Source organism: Panthera uncia (genome assembly GCF_023721935.1).
Source record: "Panthera uncia isolate 11264 chromosome A1 unlocalized genomic scaffold, Puncia_PCG_1.0 HiC_scaffold_17, whole genome shotgun sequence".
NCBI classification, from domain to species: Eukaryota; Metazoa; Chordata; class Mammalia; order Carnivora; family Felidae; genus Panthera; species Panthera uncia.
In genome coordinates, this window is record NW_026057577.1 from 22,111,533 (window position 1) to 22,127,746 (window position 16,214).

Sequence of the window (16,214 nt, forward strand, 5' to 3'; positions counted from 1 at the left end):
ACTCACAGACCGCGAGATCGTGACCTGGCTGAAGTCGGACGCTTAACCGACTGCGCCACCCAGGCGCCCCTATATTATTCTTAAATTAGCTTACATTTTAGCTCTCAGTAAATTCTTTTAAAAATAATATAAAGAAAAGGATAAGAGATTTAAAGTGATTTTCTATAGTTCTAAATGTATGTTATCCTCCTTTTGGCTAGTTTAACATTTACTGATGTACTATGTTTGATCACTTTGCTTCATCTGTAACTTGGCTTCTTTTCTTTTCTAGGTACGTTGTATGTTGAACATTTGGGGTGTGATGCTCTTCATTAGGTTGTCGTGGATTGTGGGTCAAGCTGGAATAGGTAAGCGAAGTTCCATACTGCTTGATTCACTTGAGAATGAGTAAGCAGAGTAGCTGTGTGCTCATCTAGCCTGGGAACCTCCTAAAATTCAAACAATTAGAAATTATTGTACACTGTTTTTTCTTTGTATCAGATTGTTGTCTTAATGTTCCTTTTTTTATAATTTTGGTTTGATTTTTCTAAAATGGGGTAAAAATAAGGTAATTGTTTACTATAACGTAAATTAGGTTTATTAACCTTTTCTAGATATAGCAAGTTGAAATAAGTATTTCTCAGCCTCTTTTCTTTTCCCCTCAAGGTCTGTCGGTTGTTGTAATTATAATGGCCACTGTTGTGACAACTATCACAGGATTGTCTACATCAGCAATAGCTACTAATGGATTTGTCCGAGGAGGTAAATTCAGTCTTCTCACATCATTGTTACGAGATTACTGTTACTAATAAAGTGAGGTTTAAATTTTTAAATTATTTTTTACCTTTCAAAAAGCAACATAGGTCTGTATAGGTGAGGAATGATACTGAGCACTTTCAAACTAGTGTATTTAAATATAAAATTTTATTTCAGCCTATACAAAAACACGTATGTGTCCAGTTACTTAGGATGCTCAATGTATTTTGTAGCAAGAATGGAGCTTCTAACCGATTCCTTCTCAGTTGGGTTGCCCCTTATTGCCTCCTCCCAGATTTCAGCCCTTAGATGAGTGGCATGCATCCAGTATTTGTTTAGTATTCTATAGGTGTAACCTCATTCTTCCCATTTAGGGGAACTTTGACAGAGTTGTTTTCCCATGACCTGACAGCTGGTGTATTACACCCAGAACTCGGAATCCACACTATCAAGTCTTGGTCTCTTCTTTGGGTGCCCTGAGGCCTCTTTCGTTGGAGTCCACAAGATCTGCCTTGTGAGATTTTACCTCGCCCCCCCCCACTCCTGCCAAGGGAGAGAACCCAAGAGATCAGGGGAATGGCTTTGGGACCTCTTGGAACAAGAAGAGAAGAATTCCATTTTCCAAATCAGAACCCGTCATTTAGCTGAAATGAGGAGATCCCCTAGAGAAAGGGGAGAACATGGACTTTAGCAGCTCCTGTAAAGTTGTCAGAGTGGATCGACTGACAAGAGGATCAACCTGTACCATCTGCCTCACCTATTTTACAGATCAGTTTGACATTATGTGTACACAATTTCTGTTTTATCTGCATCAGCTATTTAGAGAACTACATTGAGCCTTTCATTCTTCCTCATCGTCTTCCTATTTCTTACTTACCAGAATATCCAAATCACTGTGGCCCTGGGGGAAGCTAGTAGCAATATGATTATGGCCGTGCCAAGCATGCATGACTCTTGGCTGAAGTTTTATGTGTACATGAGTCTACACTGAGCCATATTGTGGTGTAAGGTATGGATTTGCCCAAAAGTGTTTCGTCAGGCTACAGTGAGACTTTCTTTTTGGCTTCTTGCGTACTCGGTGCCCCATGCTTTTTTTATTTCCGCTACTTCCATTCTGGGCAATAGAAGTGAAAGGAGAAACGAATGCGGTGTTAGGTACTTGTGGGGACCAGCAAGTCACCAAAGAACTTGTCCCTATCTTCAGGCTTTCCAGTCTAGGTTGTAAGCCTCGATGGGGGCACTGGGGCATGAAGCCGTTAGCAGCATGAATCCCACAGACTGTTATTCTCCATGTGAACACAGACTTAGGGGAAGCATAGATTCTCCTACATCATGACTGAAAAGCCATTTCATCTTTTGATACTGCCAGTAGTTTTTATATATATCCATGAATACACGTACTTTAGAGACTTTGACCACAGACTTTGAAACTTTGCTAGAAGGCATTCAGTTTTCACTTGTTGGTGACTTTGGAAATTTGGCTGATCCTTGACAGAATATAAAAAAGTTGTTTCATCACCTGCAGTGAAAGTTTCGTGGAGTTTTTTTTCAATGACTGTAAGCCCCTTCTGTCACCTCTATCTGCTTCATGGACTTGGACAGCCGTAATGGGATTTATTTATGTTCCACAAAGTAGATACAAGTCTAAATCTGGCGAGAATATATTGCATCCTATAGTCATGATTCTAAGTTGAATATATTGTTGTGATTCACACGTTTTATTCCAAAAGTCCCTGTCGCTTACTTCTTTGCATAAAAATTCCCTGTAACAAATGACCAGCCCAGTAGCAGTGAGCACCCCTAGTGCCTATGTTGTGTATTTTCATTCAGAGGAACCAGGGGACCTTAGAGAAACAATTGATTTCCAGATCTGGGCAGGAAATGTACTACAAGAGCCTAGACATCTTTTCACATTGGAAAGTAGAGAGGTAACAAAGGTGCTTGGTTTCAGGTCAAAAGGACCCAGGAGCCAACTTGAAGAAGCTAACACTGACCTAAGTTTGGATAATTTGAACAGCAGTACTACTACTAATAACTGTTTTGAATGAAGATATAATAGATGATAAAATCCTTAGGTTCACAGACACCACAAAAAAAGATCTTTTCATTTTTTTTACCTTTGAAGAATGCTAGGGAACTAACTTATTAGCAAAATTGATAAATAAATATAAAGAATCTCCTGTTGAGTCAAGCTTTCTTGAATGAAAGTGTCCTTACCTAAACTCAGTGTAAGCAAGAAATTGATGAGATTTGTTCTCTGATAATTATTCTATGTGATAAGCGAAGAAGGAAAGAAAATTAAAATCTTCCAACTTTGTAAGCCCTTTACTCAATAAAAGTATCTGAACCATTGTTTTCTGAGAAATTGAATCTGAACTATGTCATTGCCTGTAGCTCCAGGAAGCATTTTATATAATACGCAAGGGAGACAGGAACTTAGACACTATAGGATGACTAGATCAAATTCCAGACAGGGAATGTCTCTGGAACAAGAATCCGCCCCCCCTTTTTTTTAAGTAATGTGTACACCCAACATGGGGTTCAAACTCACAACGCTGAGATCAAGAGTCACACGTTCCACCGACTGAGCCAGTCGGGCACCCAGGAATCCTTATCTGACATAATTTTCTAAGGAGAAAAAGAGGGAGAGAGTTAGGGTTTAAAACTCATGTATAGGTATGAGTTTGTTTGCCATTTGTAACTGTAAACTACTTTGTCTTTTAGTGGGTTGGGACCAAGAGTGCCAAGTTTGGATCTCCTCTAGCCCCATCACAGGATTAATTTTCACTTCCTCTCTTAAAAGGGCTACATAGGGAAGAGAGGAATGGAGCTAGAAGTGTCCATAGGGTCAGGGTGCTGAAGGCTTAGATATCTAATGGAGAAATGGAAGGATATCATGGGAATAGTGATGTTTTGAGGCCCATCTCAATTTTCTATGATTGATTATTAAGGGAATTAACAAGGAAATATTTTACTGAAAAGTTGTGGTTGCTCTCTGTAGTGGTTTTAATTTGGAGAGACTCCTTTTGAACTTGCCTAGTTATCTTATTAATATAAAGAACTACTTGAGGTAGTGTTCAACAGTTTATCTTGATTCTTAACTTATACACTGATTTATATTTTATTAATATTGAATAATATTTTATTCTTGGTTTCTAGGGTATGTTTCCAGCTGTGTGGCAGTATGTGAAATGTATACTTTTCCTATGTGCTTTTTGCCATAGGAGAGGTTTAAGTTTACCAAGTAACCTTAACATTGGCTTTAACAGTACATTTTGGAGATTAAACAGATACCAATTTATAAAAGTGTAGTTTTTTTAAATATGAAATAACTGCTAACTTATAAACAAATATAATGTCCAGTTATGAAGTCTAGGATAAAAATAATATAACAACGTTCAGGGTTTCTTTAAAAAAAAAAGAGTCAAAACTTAAAAAATATAAGATGCTTAGTTTTGGGCTTGATTAGATTTTAGTAATGATGTTTGGATAATCATTACAACTACTAGCAGGTGAGAGCATCATCCCCTCAGTTCTCTCCCTGCACAGAATAAGACAAGCAGTGCTGAGTAACTTCAGCACATCTTTACCTTCATCTCTGGCATAGTCCTTAGCCCAACAGACACATACATTGTACAGATAGTCAGGAGCCAGGGCTCTTTACTGTGCCACAAATCGTGTCCGTGTTGAGACCTGGGTTTTACAGAATCGACCTGCGTCATGTTCAACAAGTTCCGCAACCCAGATGGTGCTGGCCAGCGGCTGCTTTCACTGAGATCTGCATTTTCTAGATGTCACAGGCCAAAGTTCTTCCATCCACAAATAATTAGTCTGTGAATATGAACTCGTTTATGACATAGAGGACAAGCAGAGGCAGCCTTTTATAACATGAAAGTGTAAATACTAGTTGTTCATTGTATTGTGTTATATGACCTGAGGGTTAAGTTGAAAACAGAGATTAGTACAGTTTCAAATAAAAATCCAGGTTACACCAAATTCAGAGGAGTAGTTCTGAACATGTAAAATCAACATAAATGACCAAGATGAAATTTTATATTACTTGTATTTCAGTCACTCAACAGGTAATTGTTGAGCTCTTGGTGACAGGCACTGGGTTTGTAACCATCACTGTCAGACAAGATCCTATTTTCTTGGAGCTGTGTTCAGATAATAGTGGCAATTATTTTTTGAAACATAACTGCTGGGCATGATAACATGCTTTTGACCTACATTATCAGATTTAATGCATCACAGTTGTTAGTCCCATGTATAATTTGTATGGATGAAGAGAGCGAAAATGAAACACACTAATTTTTTCAACAAATTTAAATGTTATGCAGATTTTACTGATGAATCTTTAAGTTTCTGCAGTATGTCAGGATTGTCTTTATATACTTCTGTTTCATTTTGCTGAAATGAAGCCTTCTGTATATAGGTAAAACTAAATATTGGAAGTAATCGTAACATTTTTCACATGGATTCTAAGTGACAGAAAGTGCTTTCTGTATTAGTAAAATCAGATTATCATTGATTGGCAATTTTTTGTTTAGTCTATTATGTAACTATTCATTCCTGTCATCACCAAGCAATGAGTTGTAACTTAGAAATAAGCTCCATAGTTCTTTCCTTTTATTGCTAATTTCTTTCAAATTACAGCTTTCCAGATCAGTGAAATGTTTGAAGAAGCTGTAAAAGGCAGTTCTGTAACAGTTGTATTATGAGGTTTTATTAGACTTCAACATAACATTGTGTTTTCAGTTTAGTAAAAACATGACTTAACAAACCACAAGTGGCTCAAATGTGAATCTGGCAAGTAGTTGTAAATAATTTTTCATTTGGGTTTTCTCTTTGACTTACTTAGTGGCATTTCAATTTTGCCAGTCTTTAATGATTAAAAATACTTGAATTTCATTCTGAAATTGTCTACTGCAGAATTAGGGCTCTATGTCTTGACTCTTCAAGTTTAATATTTAAAGTGATCAGTTACAGTGGTAATATAGCACTCAGTCCTAGTCAGAAGATTCCGTGTTGGTTCACATATCTTTCTCTACTTGACTTAATAATGACAACAGAATACAGCAAATTTGACCAGTGTTAACAGGCACACAAAGTATTGTGTATTGGTAAACCAGGGTATTAGAATGTATTTCCTAGAACAGTAACCAAAATGGATATTGGATCCTTTTGGGTCCATTATTGCCCCATTGTATTCTCAAAATCGTTCCTCAGAATGTTAACACAAGGTGGCTTTGGATAAACTGATTGGTCAGTATACAGAAGTAGGTGGTTTATTGCTGTAAAATTCTGGTGTGTTTTCTAAACATATTAGATGAATTTTGAACAGTAAATGTTAAATAGTTTACTTTCTCATTCCTAAGTTTATTACTTTTTCGTTATTTTGACCTTTTGATTTGTCTCTTCCTCAGTACATCAACAAAACCTTTATTTTATGAAATTTCCACAGATACAGTAGAGTATATAGATGATTCATATTATATATATTGATCATTTCATCCACGGTAAACAAAGGATGTTTGGTCACAAACTTCATTTTCGTCTGTTCGGTGGCTAACAACTTTCTGGAGATTTTTATTAGTTAGAAATTTTGAACCTTTTTTTTAATTTTTTTTTTTTTTGAGGGTACTTGACCCACTGACCCACAATGTTACATAGTTCTAGATACACAACTTAGTGATTTGACAAGTTGTTACATTATAATATTTTCACAGGGGTAACTACCATCTGTGTCATTACATCGCTATTACAATATATTGAGTATTGTGCTGTGCCTTTTATTCCCATTCTGACTTATTCCTTCCATAATCGGAAGCTTGTATCTTCCTCTCCTCTTCACCCACTTTGCCCAACTCCCCATCTGCCTTCCCTCTGGCAACCATCAGTTTGTTACCAGTATTTATAGGTCTGAATTCTGCTTTTTGTTTGTTTATTCATCTGGAGTTTAGGTAGGGTTTTGTTTTTTGTTTTTTGTTTTTTGGTTTTTTTTTGGTTATTTTAGATTCCACTTAGTGTAATCATGGTTTTTTTGTGTTTGTCAGTGTAACTTAGATCACATAGCGTAATCCTGCCTAGGTCCATGTATGTTGTCTCAAATGACACAATCTCATTCTTATTTATGGCTGTGTAATGTTCCATTATGTATACATACCACATTCTCCTTGTCCATTCGTCTATTGATGGCCAGTTTCCTTCAATATTAATTCAATGTAATTCCTGTCAAAATCTAATGGCATTTTTCACAGAAATGGGAAAAATTACCATGGAACCATAAAATACCCTGAAGAGTCCAACAGTCTTGAGAGAAAAAAAAGCTGGAGGCATCACATTTCCAGATTTCAAACTATATTTCAAAGCTGTAGTAATCAAAATGGTATTGTAGCGACATAAAAAGGTACATAGACCTGTGGAATAGAATTGAGAGCCCAGAAATAAACTTATGCGTATAGAGTCATGTAGTATTTGACAAGGGAGCTAAGAATACTCAGTGCAAAAACAGTAGGCTCTTAAATGGGAACTGGATATTCACATGCAAAAGAAATTGGAACTGTATCTTAAATCACTCATAAAAATTAACTCAAAATGGATTTAGGACTTAAATTTAAGACCTAAAACCATGAAATTCCTAGAAGAAAGTATAGGGAAAAAGCCCCTTAACTTTTGTCTTGCTAGTGATGTTTTGGATACAACAGGAAAAGCACAAGAACAAAAGCAAAAATCAACAAAATGACAAAAGCAAACATCAAACAAAAAGCAACAACTTCTGAACTGCACAAGAAACAATCAGCAAAATGAAAAGACAACCTACAGGATGGGAGAAAATATTTGCAAATCATGTATCTGATAAGGGGTTAATATCCAAAATAGAGAAAGAACTTACATAGTTCAATAGCAACAAACCAAACAATCTGATTTTAAAATGGGCAAGGCGCCCCAGTGGCTCATTCGGTTAAGTGTCTGACTTCGGCTTAGGTCATGATCTTGCAGTTTGTGGTTTGAGCCCTGTGTCGGGCTCTGTGCTGACAGCTCAGAATCTGGGTTCTGTGTCTCCCTCTCTCTCTGACCCTCCCCTGCTCACTCTGTCTCTCCCCAAAATACATAAATATTAAAAAAATAATAAAAACTAAAAATGGGCAAAGTACCTGAACAGACGTTTCTCCAAAGAAGACAACAAGTTCATGAAAAGGAGCTCAACATCACTAATAATCAGGGAAATGCAAATCAAAACCACAATGAATTATCACCTCACACCTGTTAGAATGGTTATTTTCAAAAAGACAAGAGACCGTAAGTGCTGGTGAGGATGTAGAGAAAAGGGAACCCGTTGCACTGTTGGCAGTGAAAATTGGTATGGCCACTGTGGAAAGCAGGATGGAGGTTCCTCAGAAAATAGAACTACCATATCATCCAGCAGTCCCACTTCCTTGATATTTATTCAGAGGAAGTGAAATTACTATTTGTTAGAAATGTTGCCATTCTTGTGTTCATTGCAGCATTATTCACAATAGCTAAGCCTTGGGAACAACCTAAGTGTTCATCAGTGAATGAATGCATGAAAAAAATAACACACATTCTCACACACACAACGGAGTATTATCTAGCCTTAAAAGGAGACGTTGCCATTTGCAACAACATAGATGAACCTTGAGGGCATTATGCCAAGTGAAATAAGTTAGAAAAAGCAAATACTGTATAATCTCACTCATATGTGGAATCTAAAAAAGCCAAACTCCTAGAAACAGATTGTAGAAAAGTTGCTACCAGGGGTTGATGAGCAAAGGAAGTGATGAGGAAGTTGGTCAGACTTAAAGTTACAAGCAGAGTAAGTTCTGAGGATCTAACATACAACATGCAGACTATAATTAGTATTGTATACTCGAAAGTTCCTGAGAGTAGATCTTGAATGTTCTTACCATAAAACAACAGCACAAATGGAAATTCTGTGGGGTAAAGAATATATTAACCTTATGCTGGTAAACATTTTGCAATATGTATGTGTATCAGCACGTTACATTATGTGTCTTTTTAATGGTTTATTTTTTTGGAGAGAGTGTGAGCAGGGGAAGGGAGAGGGGGGGAATCCGCAGCACACTGCACTGTCTGCACAGAGCCTGACGTGGGCTCGATCCCACACACAACCTGTGAGATCATGACCTGAGCTGAAATGAAGACTGCGATGCTTAACTGACTGAGCCACCCAGGCGCCCCCATCACGTTGTGTATCTTATACGATGTTATATGTTAGTTATATCTCAGTAAATCTGGAAAATAATTAATTGACCCTACATGTGTCAGTCTGTTTCTGGACTCTCTCCTGGTACATTGTCTGCAGATTTGCCCTTAATCTAACACCATACTATCTTGGTACTGTGGTTTATAGTAATGCCTGAAGTTGGGCATTATAGCTCCTTCTACTTTGCCCTTTTTCAAAATTGTCTTGGCTATTCTAGTTCTCTTGCCTTTCCATATATATTTTAGAATTATCTTGTCAATTTTTGAAAACTGTCTTGCTGGAATTTAGATGAACTTGGGTTCAGTATAGAGATCAGCTTGGGGAGAATTAACAACTGTTAGGGCTCTCATTTCACAAATATGCTTTATCTCTCTCTAGTTCTTAAAGTTTTAGTACACAGATTTTGAGGATATTTTTTAGTATTTCCTGGTTTTTGTGCTATTGTAAGAGTTAGTTTCTTACTGTTTCTTGCTGGTATATGGAAATATGATGGATTTCTGTATATTTACCTTGTAATACTTTTGTAGTTGGGGTGTCCAGAGAAACAGAACCAATAAGGTGTGTTTGTGTCTGTGTGTGTCTAGAAAGACGTATTTGAAGGACTTGATTCACGTAATAATGGAGGCTGGGAAATCTAAGACCTGCAGGGTAGGTCAGCAGTCTGGAGACCCAGAGACAAGGTGTTCTCAGTTGATGTCTGAAGGCTGTCTCCTGCAGAACTCCCTCTTGCTATGGAGAGGTTTGTTTTTGTTCCATTCAGGCCTTCAGCTGATGGAATGAGACCCACCCACGTTATGGTGGGCAAACTGCTTTATTTACATTCCACCAATTAAATGTAAATCTCCTCTAAAAACACCCTCACACAGGGCTGCCTCATAGCTCAGTTGGTTAAGCATCTCACTCTTGGTTTGGCTTAGGTCATGATCTCACAGTTGGTGAGGTCAAGCCCCGTATCTGGCTCCATGTTGACTGAATGGATCCTGCTTGAGATTCTCTCCCCCTCTCTGCCCCTCCCCGGCTCACACTGTCTTTCTGCCTCAAAATAAATAAACTTTAAAAACAATAATGAAATAAAAATACCCTCACAGAAACGTTCAGAATATAATGTTTGATCTCATGTCTGGGCACCAGGGCTAGGCAAGTTGATACATAAAATTAACCCATCACAGTGTCACCTTGTTAAATTAACTTTTATTTTAACTGAGTCCATTACCCTTCAAATTTTATATGGGATTGTTTTTCTACCTCATAGTTGAATTAGTTTGTATTTTACATCGAATTACTTTGAAGCTCCTCTTTGAAAGCAGTTCATTTTAATAGAAAACTTGGGTCAAAATTTGATTTTGTTCAGTCTTACTCGTACCTGAGGCACTGAGGATGATCATTTGTTGACTGATATTTTAACATCATTTTGGACAATAAGATTTCTTGTGCAGTTTTTATCCAAGGAAGAGCACTAGTTACAACAAAAGAAAGTGTAATAGTTCAGAAGAAATTAACTGGACTTGGACAGGTTTGTTGGTGTTTCTAAATATTAAAATACTTTTCACATTAATGAACAACATTTAGTCCCTGCTAGCAGGTAAGAAGAGTCATGTAGTGCTAAACTGAGCCATGTGTAGTTTTTATTTTCTTAGAGTTTGAGATGTAATGACAATACAGTACTGAAGAAGTTTAGATCTTACAGCATAATGAGTGGACTTACATGGTATTGTGAATTAGTTGCCACAATAAGTTTAGTTAACATCTATCATCTCGTACAGATAGAAGGGAAAAAGAAGAAAAACATGTTATTTCCCTTGTGATGAGAACTTCTAAGAGCCATGTGTGGTTTAAGAAATGTCTGTTTTGTGGCATAATTGGTAGTAAGACATCCAGAGTGCGTGTTCAAAAGATAGTTAAGTACTGCTCCTCCCTTCCTGCCTGTAGTTTTGTGGGGTTTTTTGTCTCTGTGTACTTTAGTTTTGAAGGTTCTATATAATTCGTGTTGAATTCATTTGTTCTGAATGTTCATAATAGTTTCATAATAGCTGTATCTGATAATTCCACTTTCTACAAAGATGGATTAGTAAATGTGGTCCTAATCAAAAATTGCTCCTTACCGTGCACATGCACATGCACATTGGTTAATTATGGGTTTTTCATTTTTATGTTTCGTATCAGCAAAAGCTAAGGTAATCGTTGATTAATGCGTTACGACAAAAATTGGCAAGATACTTTACTGGGAAGTGAGGTATCAAATCCAATGACTCCTGTTTAAAAAAAGAAACAGGGTAAGGTCGGTTTCTTGTAAAATGTTGGATACTTTGCAAAAACCTTTGTTACCCATTTATCATTCATGAAATTTTTTATTTCAGGTAAAAGCCGAGGAAAAGATTTTTAGTGTTTTGCCTAAGTTTAAAGTACAATTGTAATAGAGCTTTGTTTTTTTCCATGGAGTTTTAAATTAATTCTTAATAGTAATAGGCAGTCTTTTAGTGTTGATTTTACTTGTGGGACGAAATAGCAGATCACTTTGGTCTTTTCATTGCTTTACCAGTCACCTATTATACTCACTGACCTCTCTGAATCTCTGTGTACTCCTGTAAAATGAGGGGTTTGGCTTAATGACCTGTGAGTTGCCTTATAGTACTAGGATTCTGTGAGCTTACACTTCAGCAACCACAGAAGTGAATGGAGAGGAGGGAGGGTGCTAGGTGGTGATGAAAAATTTGGGTCACCAGTCTGTCCATTCATTTTGCAGGTGTTCTGTGCTCATCCTGAATTAGGGTTGGGTTCTTTGTTTTTTACAGAAAGATATATAGATGAATTTAAGTGCCTTTTAAAAACAACTTTAACACATGGTTCATCTTAAAGGTAATTTTTGACTCCTTTTGTTGTAATCAGTGAGCTGATGAACTTGCTTGGGATCCATTTAATCTTCTCTCGAAGTCTAACATGCGTGAAGATTTTTTGCTATATCATTTTGACTAGGGTATACTTTTTAAGTTTTAAAATGATGGTTGTTGAAAGTAGATTTACAGTTTATTAGAACAATATTATTGAAGTAAAATTCACACGTAGTGAAATGTAGATTTTAGGTTTACAGTTCTGTGAGTTTTGGTAAGTATATAAACCTAGCTCAATCAGAATACAAAGTATTTTTATCATACTGGAAACTTCCTTTATAATCATTCCCTCACCTCTAGCCCAAGGTGGGCTTTTATTACCTAAAAGGTACTCTTTTTGTGTCATACCTCAATATAATATTTTTAGAATTCATCCATGTCATTCTATATGTTAGTAGTTTGCTGTAGTGTAGTATTTTACTACATACATTTTACTGTATATTACTTTGGTTTATGACTGTACATTTGTAGTAACAATAATTTGTTTATTTAGTACTTATTGTTGGACATTTGGGTTATTTTTGGTGTGAGGCTATTATGAATAAACTTGACAAGAATATTCTTAGACAAGTCTGTGTCGATGTCTATGTTTTTATTCATGTTGGGAGATTATGAGTGGATTTGTTGATTCATGGGGTATTTATATGTCTCGTTTATAAGAAATTGCCAAATAGTTTTCCAAAGTGGTTTTACCATTTTATACTACCATCAATATATGAGACTTAATAGTTTTCCATGTTACTGCCAACACTTGTTATGTATTTTTAATTATAGCTATTCTTGTAGATAATTAATTATGGTAAGTATCTTTTCATGTGCTTATGACCACTTGTATATCTTCTTTTGTAATGTATTCAAATCTTTTGCCAATATTTAAATTGTGTTATCTTTTTTTATTTGTAGGAGTTTCTAAATATATTCTGAATACAAGTGATTTGTCTAACATCTGTATTATGGGTTCCCCCCCCCCCCCAGTTTTTGACTTGCCTCTACATTTTTATAATTTTTTTAATGCTATGTTTCAGAGTGTAGAAATTTACTATTTTGATGAAATCCAGATTCTTGTGTTTTCGTGTACAGCTTTTATCTACTGGCCTGAAATCTTTTGCTTATCCCAAGGTCTTAAAGATATTCTTCTTTGTTTTATCTAGAATCTTTATAGTAGCTTAGGTTTTGACTATTAGTAGTATCAAAGGAACTTTTTAATATTAGCGCGACAGAGGTTGTGGTTTTCTCCTCTTGCTACCCAACTGTGTACGTATCCACTTGTTCCTGCACCATTTTTTGAAACGACCTATCTTTTCTCTGTTGAATTTATTTTTGTGCCATTGTTGAAAAATTTATTGTGTTTTTGTCTAGACTATATGCTATTTCATTGATAAGTTTTGTTTCTCCTATTATGCTAGTTAGTATTGATTGCTTAGCTTTATAATTTCAGAGACTTCCAAATTTGTTTTTCTTTTTTAAGAATGTTTTGGCTCTTTTAGGTCGTTTGCATTTTTACATAAATTTTTGAATTAGGTGTTTTCTGCTAAATAGTAAAAAAATAAAATAAAATAAAATCTTAGTGGGGCTTTGGGATTTCAGCCTTAAAAATATTTTGGGGGGTGCCTGGGTGGCTCGTTTGGTTAAGCATCTGACTCTTGGGTTTGGCTCAAGTCATGATCTCATACTCTGTGACCTCGTTGTTTGTGACACCCAAACCTTCATCTGGCTCTGCACTGACATCACAGAGCCTGCTTGGGATTTTCTTTCTGCCCCTCTCTGTATGCCTTTCTCACTCTCTCTCTCAAAATAAACTTAAAAATCTTTTAAAAAATCTTTTTGGAGGGCACCTGGGTGGCTCAGCCGGTTAAGTGTCTGACTTTGGCTTAGGTCATGATCTCGTGATTTCTGAGTTCAAGCCCTGTGTCGGGCTCTGTGCTGACAGCTCAGAGCCTGGAACCTGCTTCAGATTCTGTGTCTCTCAATCTCTCAGCCTCTCCCCTGCTCATGCTCTGTGTCTCTCTCTCAATAATAAATAAACATTAAAAAAAAATTTTTTTTTATCTTTTTGGGAAGAATGGTTATGTTAAAAGTATTGAATCTTACAGTTTATGAAAATGGTATATCCATATATTTAGATCTGTTGTTTCTGATAGCATTGTTTTGTATATTTCTGTATAGATGTCTAGCATATACATTATTAACTTTGTCCTTACATGTTTCATGTCCTTTGTGTCAAACGGTATTTGTAAATTTTATTTTCCATTTTTTTTTGTTTCTTACATATAGAAATAAAATAGACTTGTTGTATTTTAGTCCCACTAGTCTGTGATCTGGCTAAACATAAACAGATGTATCATCAGTTAATAGACATGGCTTACACTTTGTCTTTACAATTTTTAGGATTTTTTTTCTTTCTTTTGTTGAATTAGCTAGGAGTTCCACTACAGTGTTTAATTGAAGTGGTGAGAATAGATATCATTACCTTGTTCTCAGTCTTAAATGGAATGAGTGCAATATATCACAACTAAGAAGTTGTTAGTGGGGTTTTTGAAGATGTCATTTGTCAGATTGAGGAAGTTCTATTTCTAAATTGCTGAGAATATTTGTTCATGGTTGGATATTGAATTTTGCTATGTATTTCCTACATCTTCTGAAATGGTTATATGGTTTTCTTCCATTATTCTATTACTATCACAAATTATATAGTTTTTTGAATCTCTCTCTTTTTTTTTTTTTTTTTTTTCCTTGAAAGAGTGCGAGCAGGGGAGAGGCAGAGGGAGACAAAAGGAGAATCTTAAGCAGGCTCCATACTTAGAATGGAGCCCTGCATACAGCTCAATCTCATGACTGTGAGACTATGACCTGAGCCACAATAAGGAGTTGGAGACTCAACCTATTGAGCCACCCAGGCACCCCAGAATGTGTAATTTTTAACAAAGCAAATTTATTTTTTTATTTTTATTTTTTTTAATATATGAAATTTACTGTCAAATTGGTTTCCATACAACACCCAGTGCTCATCCCAAAAGGTGCTCTCCTCAGTACCCATCACCCACCCTCCCCTCCCTCCCACCCCCCATCAACCCTCAATTTGTTCTCAGTTTTTAACAGTCTCTTATGCTTTGGCTCTCTCCCACTCTAACCTCTTTTTTTTTTTTTTTTTCCTTCCCCTCCCCCATGGGTTTCTTTTAAGTTTCTCAGGATCCACATAAGAGTGAAACCATATGGTATCTTTCTCTGTATGGCTTATTTCACTTAGCATCACACTCTCCAGTTCCATCCACGTTGCTACAAAAGGCCGTATTTCATTCTTTCTCATTGCCACATAGTATTCCCTTGTGTATATAAACCACAATTTCTTTATCCATTCATCAGTTGATAGACATTTAGGCTCTTTCCCTAATTTGGCTATTGTTGAGAGTGCTGCTATAAACATTGGGGTACAAGTGCCCCTATGCATCAGTACTCCTGTATCCCTTGGATAAATTCCTAGCAGTGCTATTGCTGGGTCATAGGATAGGTCTATTTTTAATTTTCTGAGGAACCTCCACACTGCTTTCCAGAGTGGCTGCACCAATTTGCATTCCCACCAAGAGTGCAAGAGGGTTCCCGTTTCTCCACATCCTCTCCAGCATCTATAGTCTCCTGATTTGTTCATTTTGGCCACTCTGACTGGCGTGAGGTGATATCTGAGTGTGGTTTTGATTTGTATTTCCCTGATAAGGAGCGACGTTGAACATCTTTTCATGTGCCTGTTGGCCATCCGGATGTCTTCTTCAGAGAAGTGTCTATTCATGTTTTCTGCCCATTTCTTCACTGGGTTATTTGTTTTTTGGGTGTGGAGTTTGGTGAGCTCTTTATAGATTTTGGATACTAGCCCTTTGTCCGATATGTCATTTGCAAAGATCTTTTCCCATTCCGTTGGTTGCCTTTTAGTTTTGTTGGTTGTTTCCTTTGCTGTGCAGAAGATTTTATCTTCATAAGGTCCCAGTAATTCACTTTTGCTTTTAATTCCCTTGCCTTTGGGGATGTGTCGAGTAAGAGATTGCTACGGCTGAGGTCAGAGAGGTCTTTTCCTGCTTTCTCCTCTAAGGTTTTGATGGTTTCCTGTCTCACATTCAGGTCCTTTATCCATGTTGAGTTTATTTCTGTGAATGGTGTGAGAAAGTGGTCTAGTTTCAACCTTCTGCATGTTGCTGTCCAGTTCTCCCAGCACCATTTGTTAAAGAGACTGTCTTTTTTCCATTGGATGTTCTTTCCTGCTTTGTCAAAGATGAGTTGACCATACGTTTGTAGGTCTAGTTCTGGTGTTTCTATTCTATTCCATTGGTCTATGTGTCTGTTTTTGTGCCAAT

The 16,214-nt window shown here is 36.6% G+C and overlaps 1 protein-coding gene across 1 annotated transcript in view; it reads left to right on the plus strand.

Annotated features, from left to right (window-relative positions):
- SLC12A2 (solute carrier family 12 member 2) overlaps positions 1-16,214 on the plus strand; it is a 117,752-nt gene that overhangs the window by 35,457 nt on the left and 66,081 nt on the right. Inside the window, exons 3-4 of the mRNA XM_049648456.1 lie at positions 272-347; positions 646-741. Coding sequence (XP_049504413.1) covers positions 272-347; positions 646-741 — 172 coding nt within the window. The remainder of the gene's footprint in view (positions 1-271; positions 348-645; positions 742-16,214) is intronic.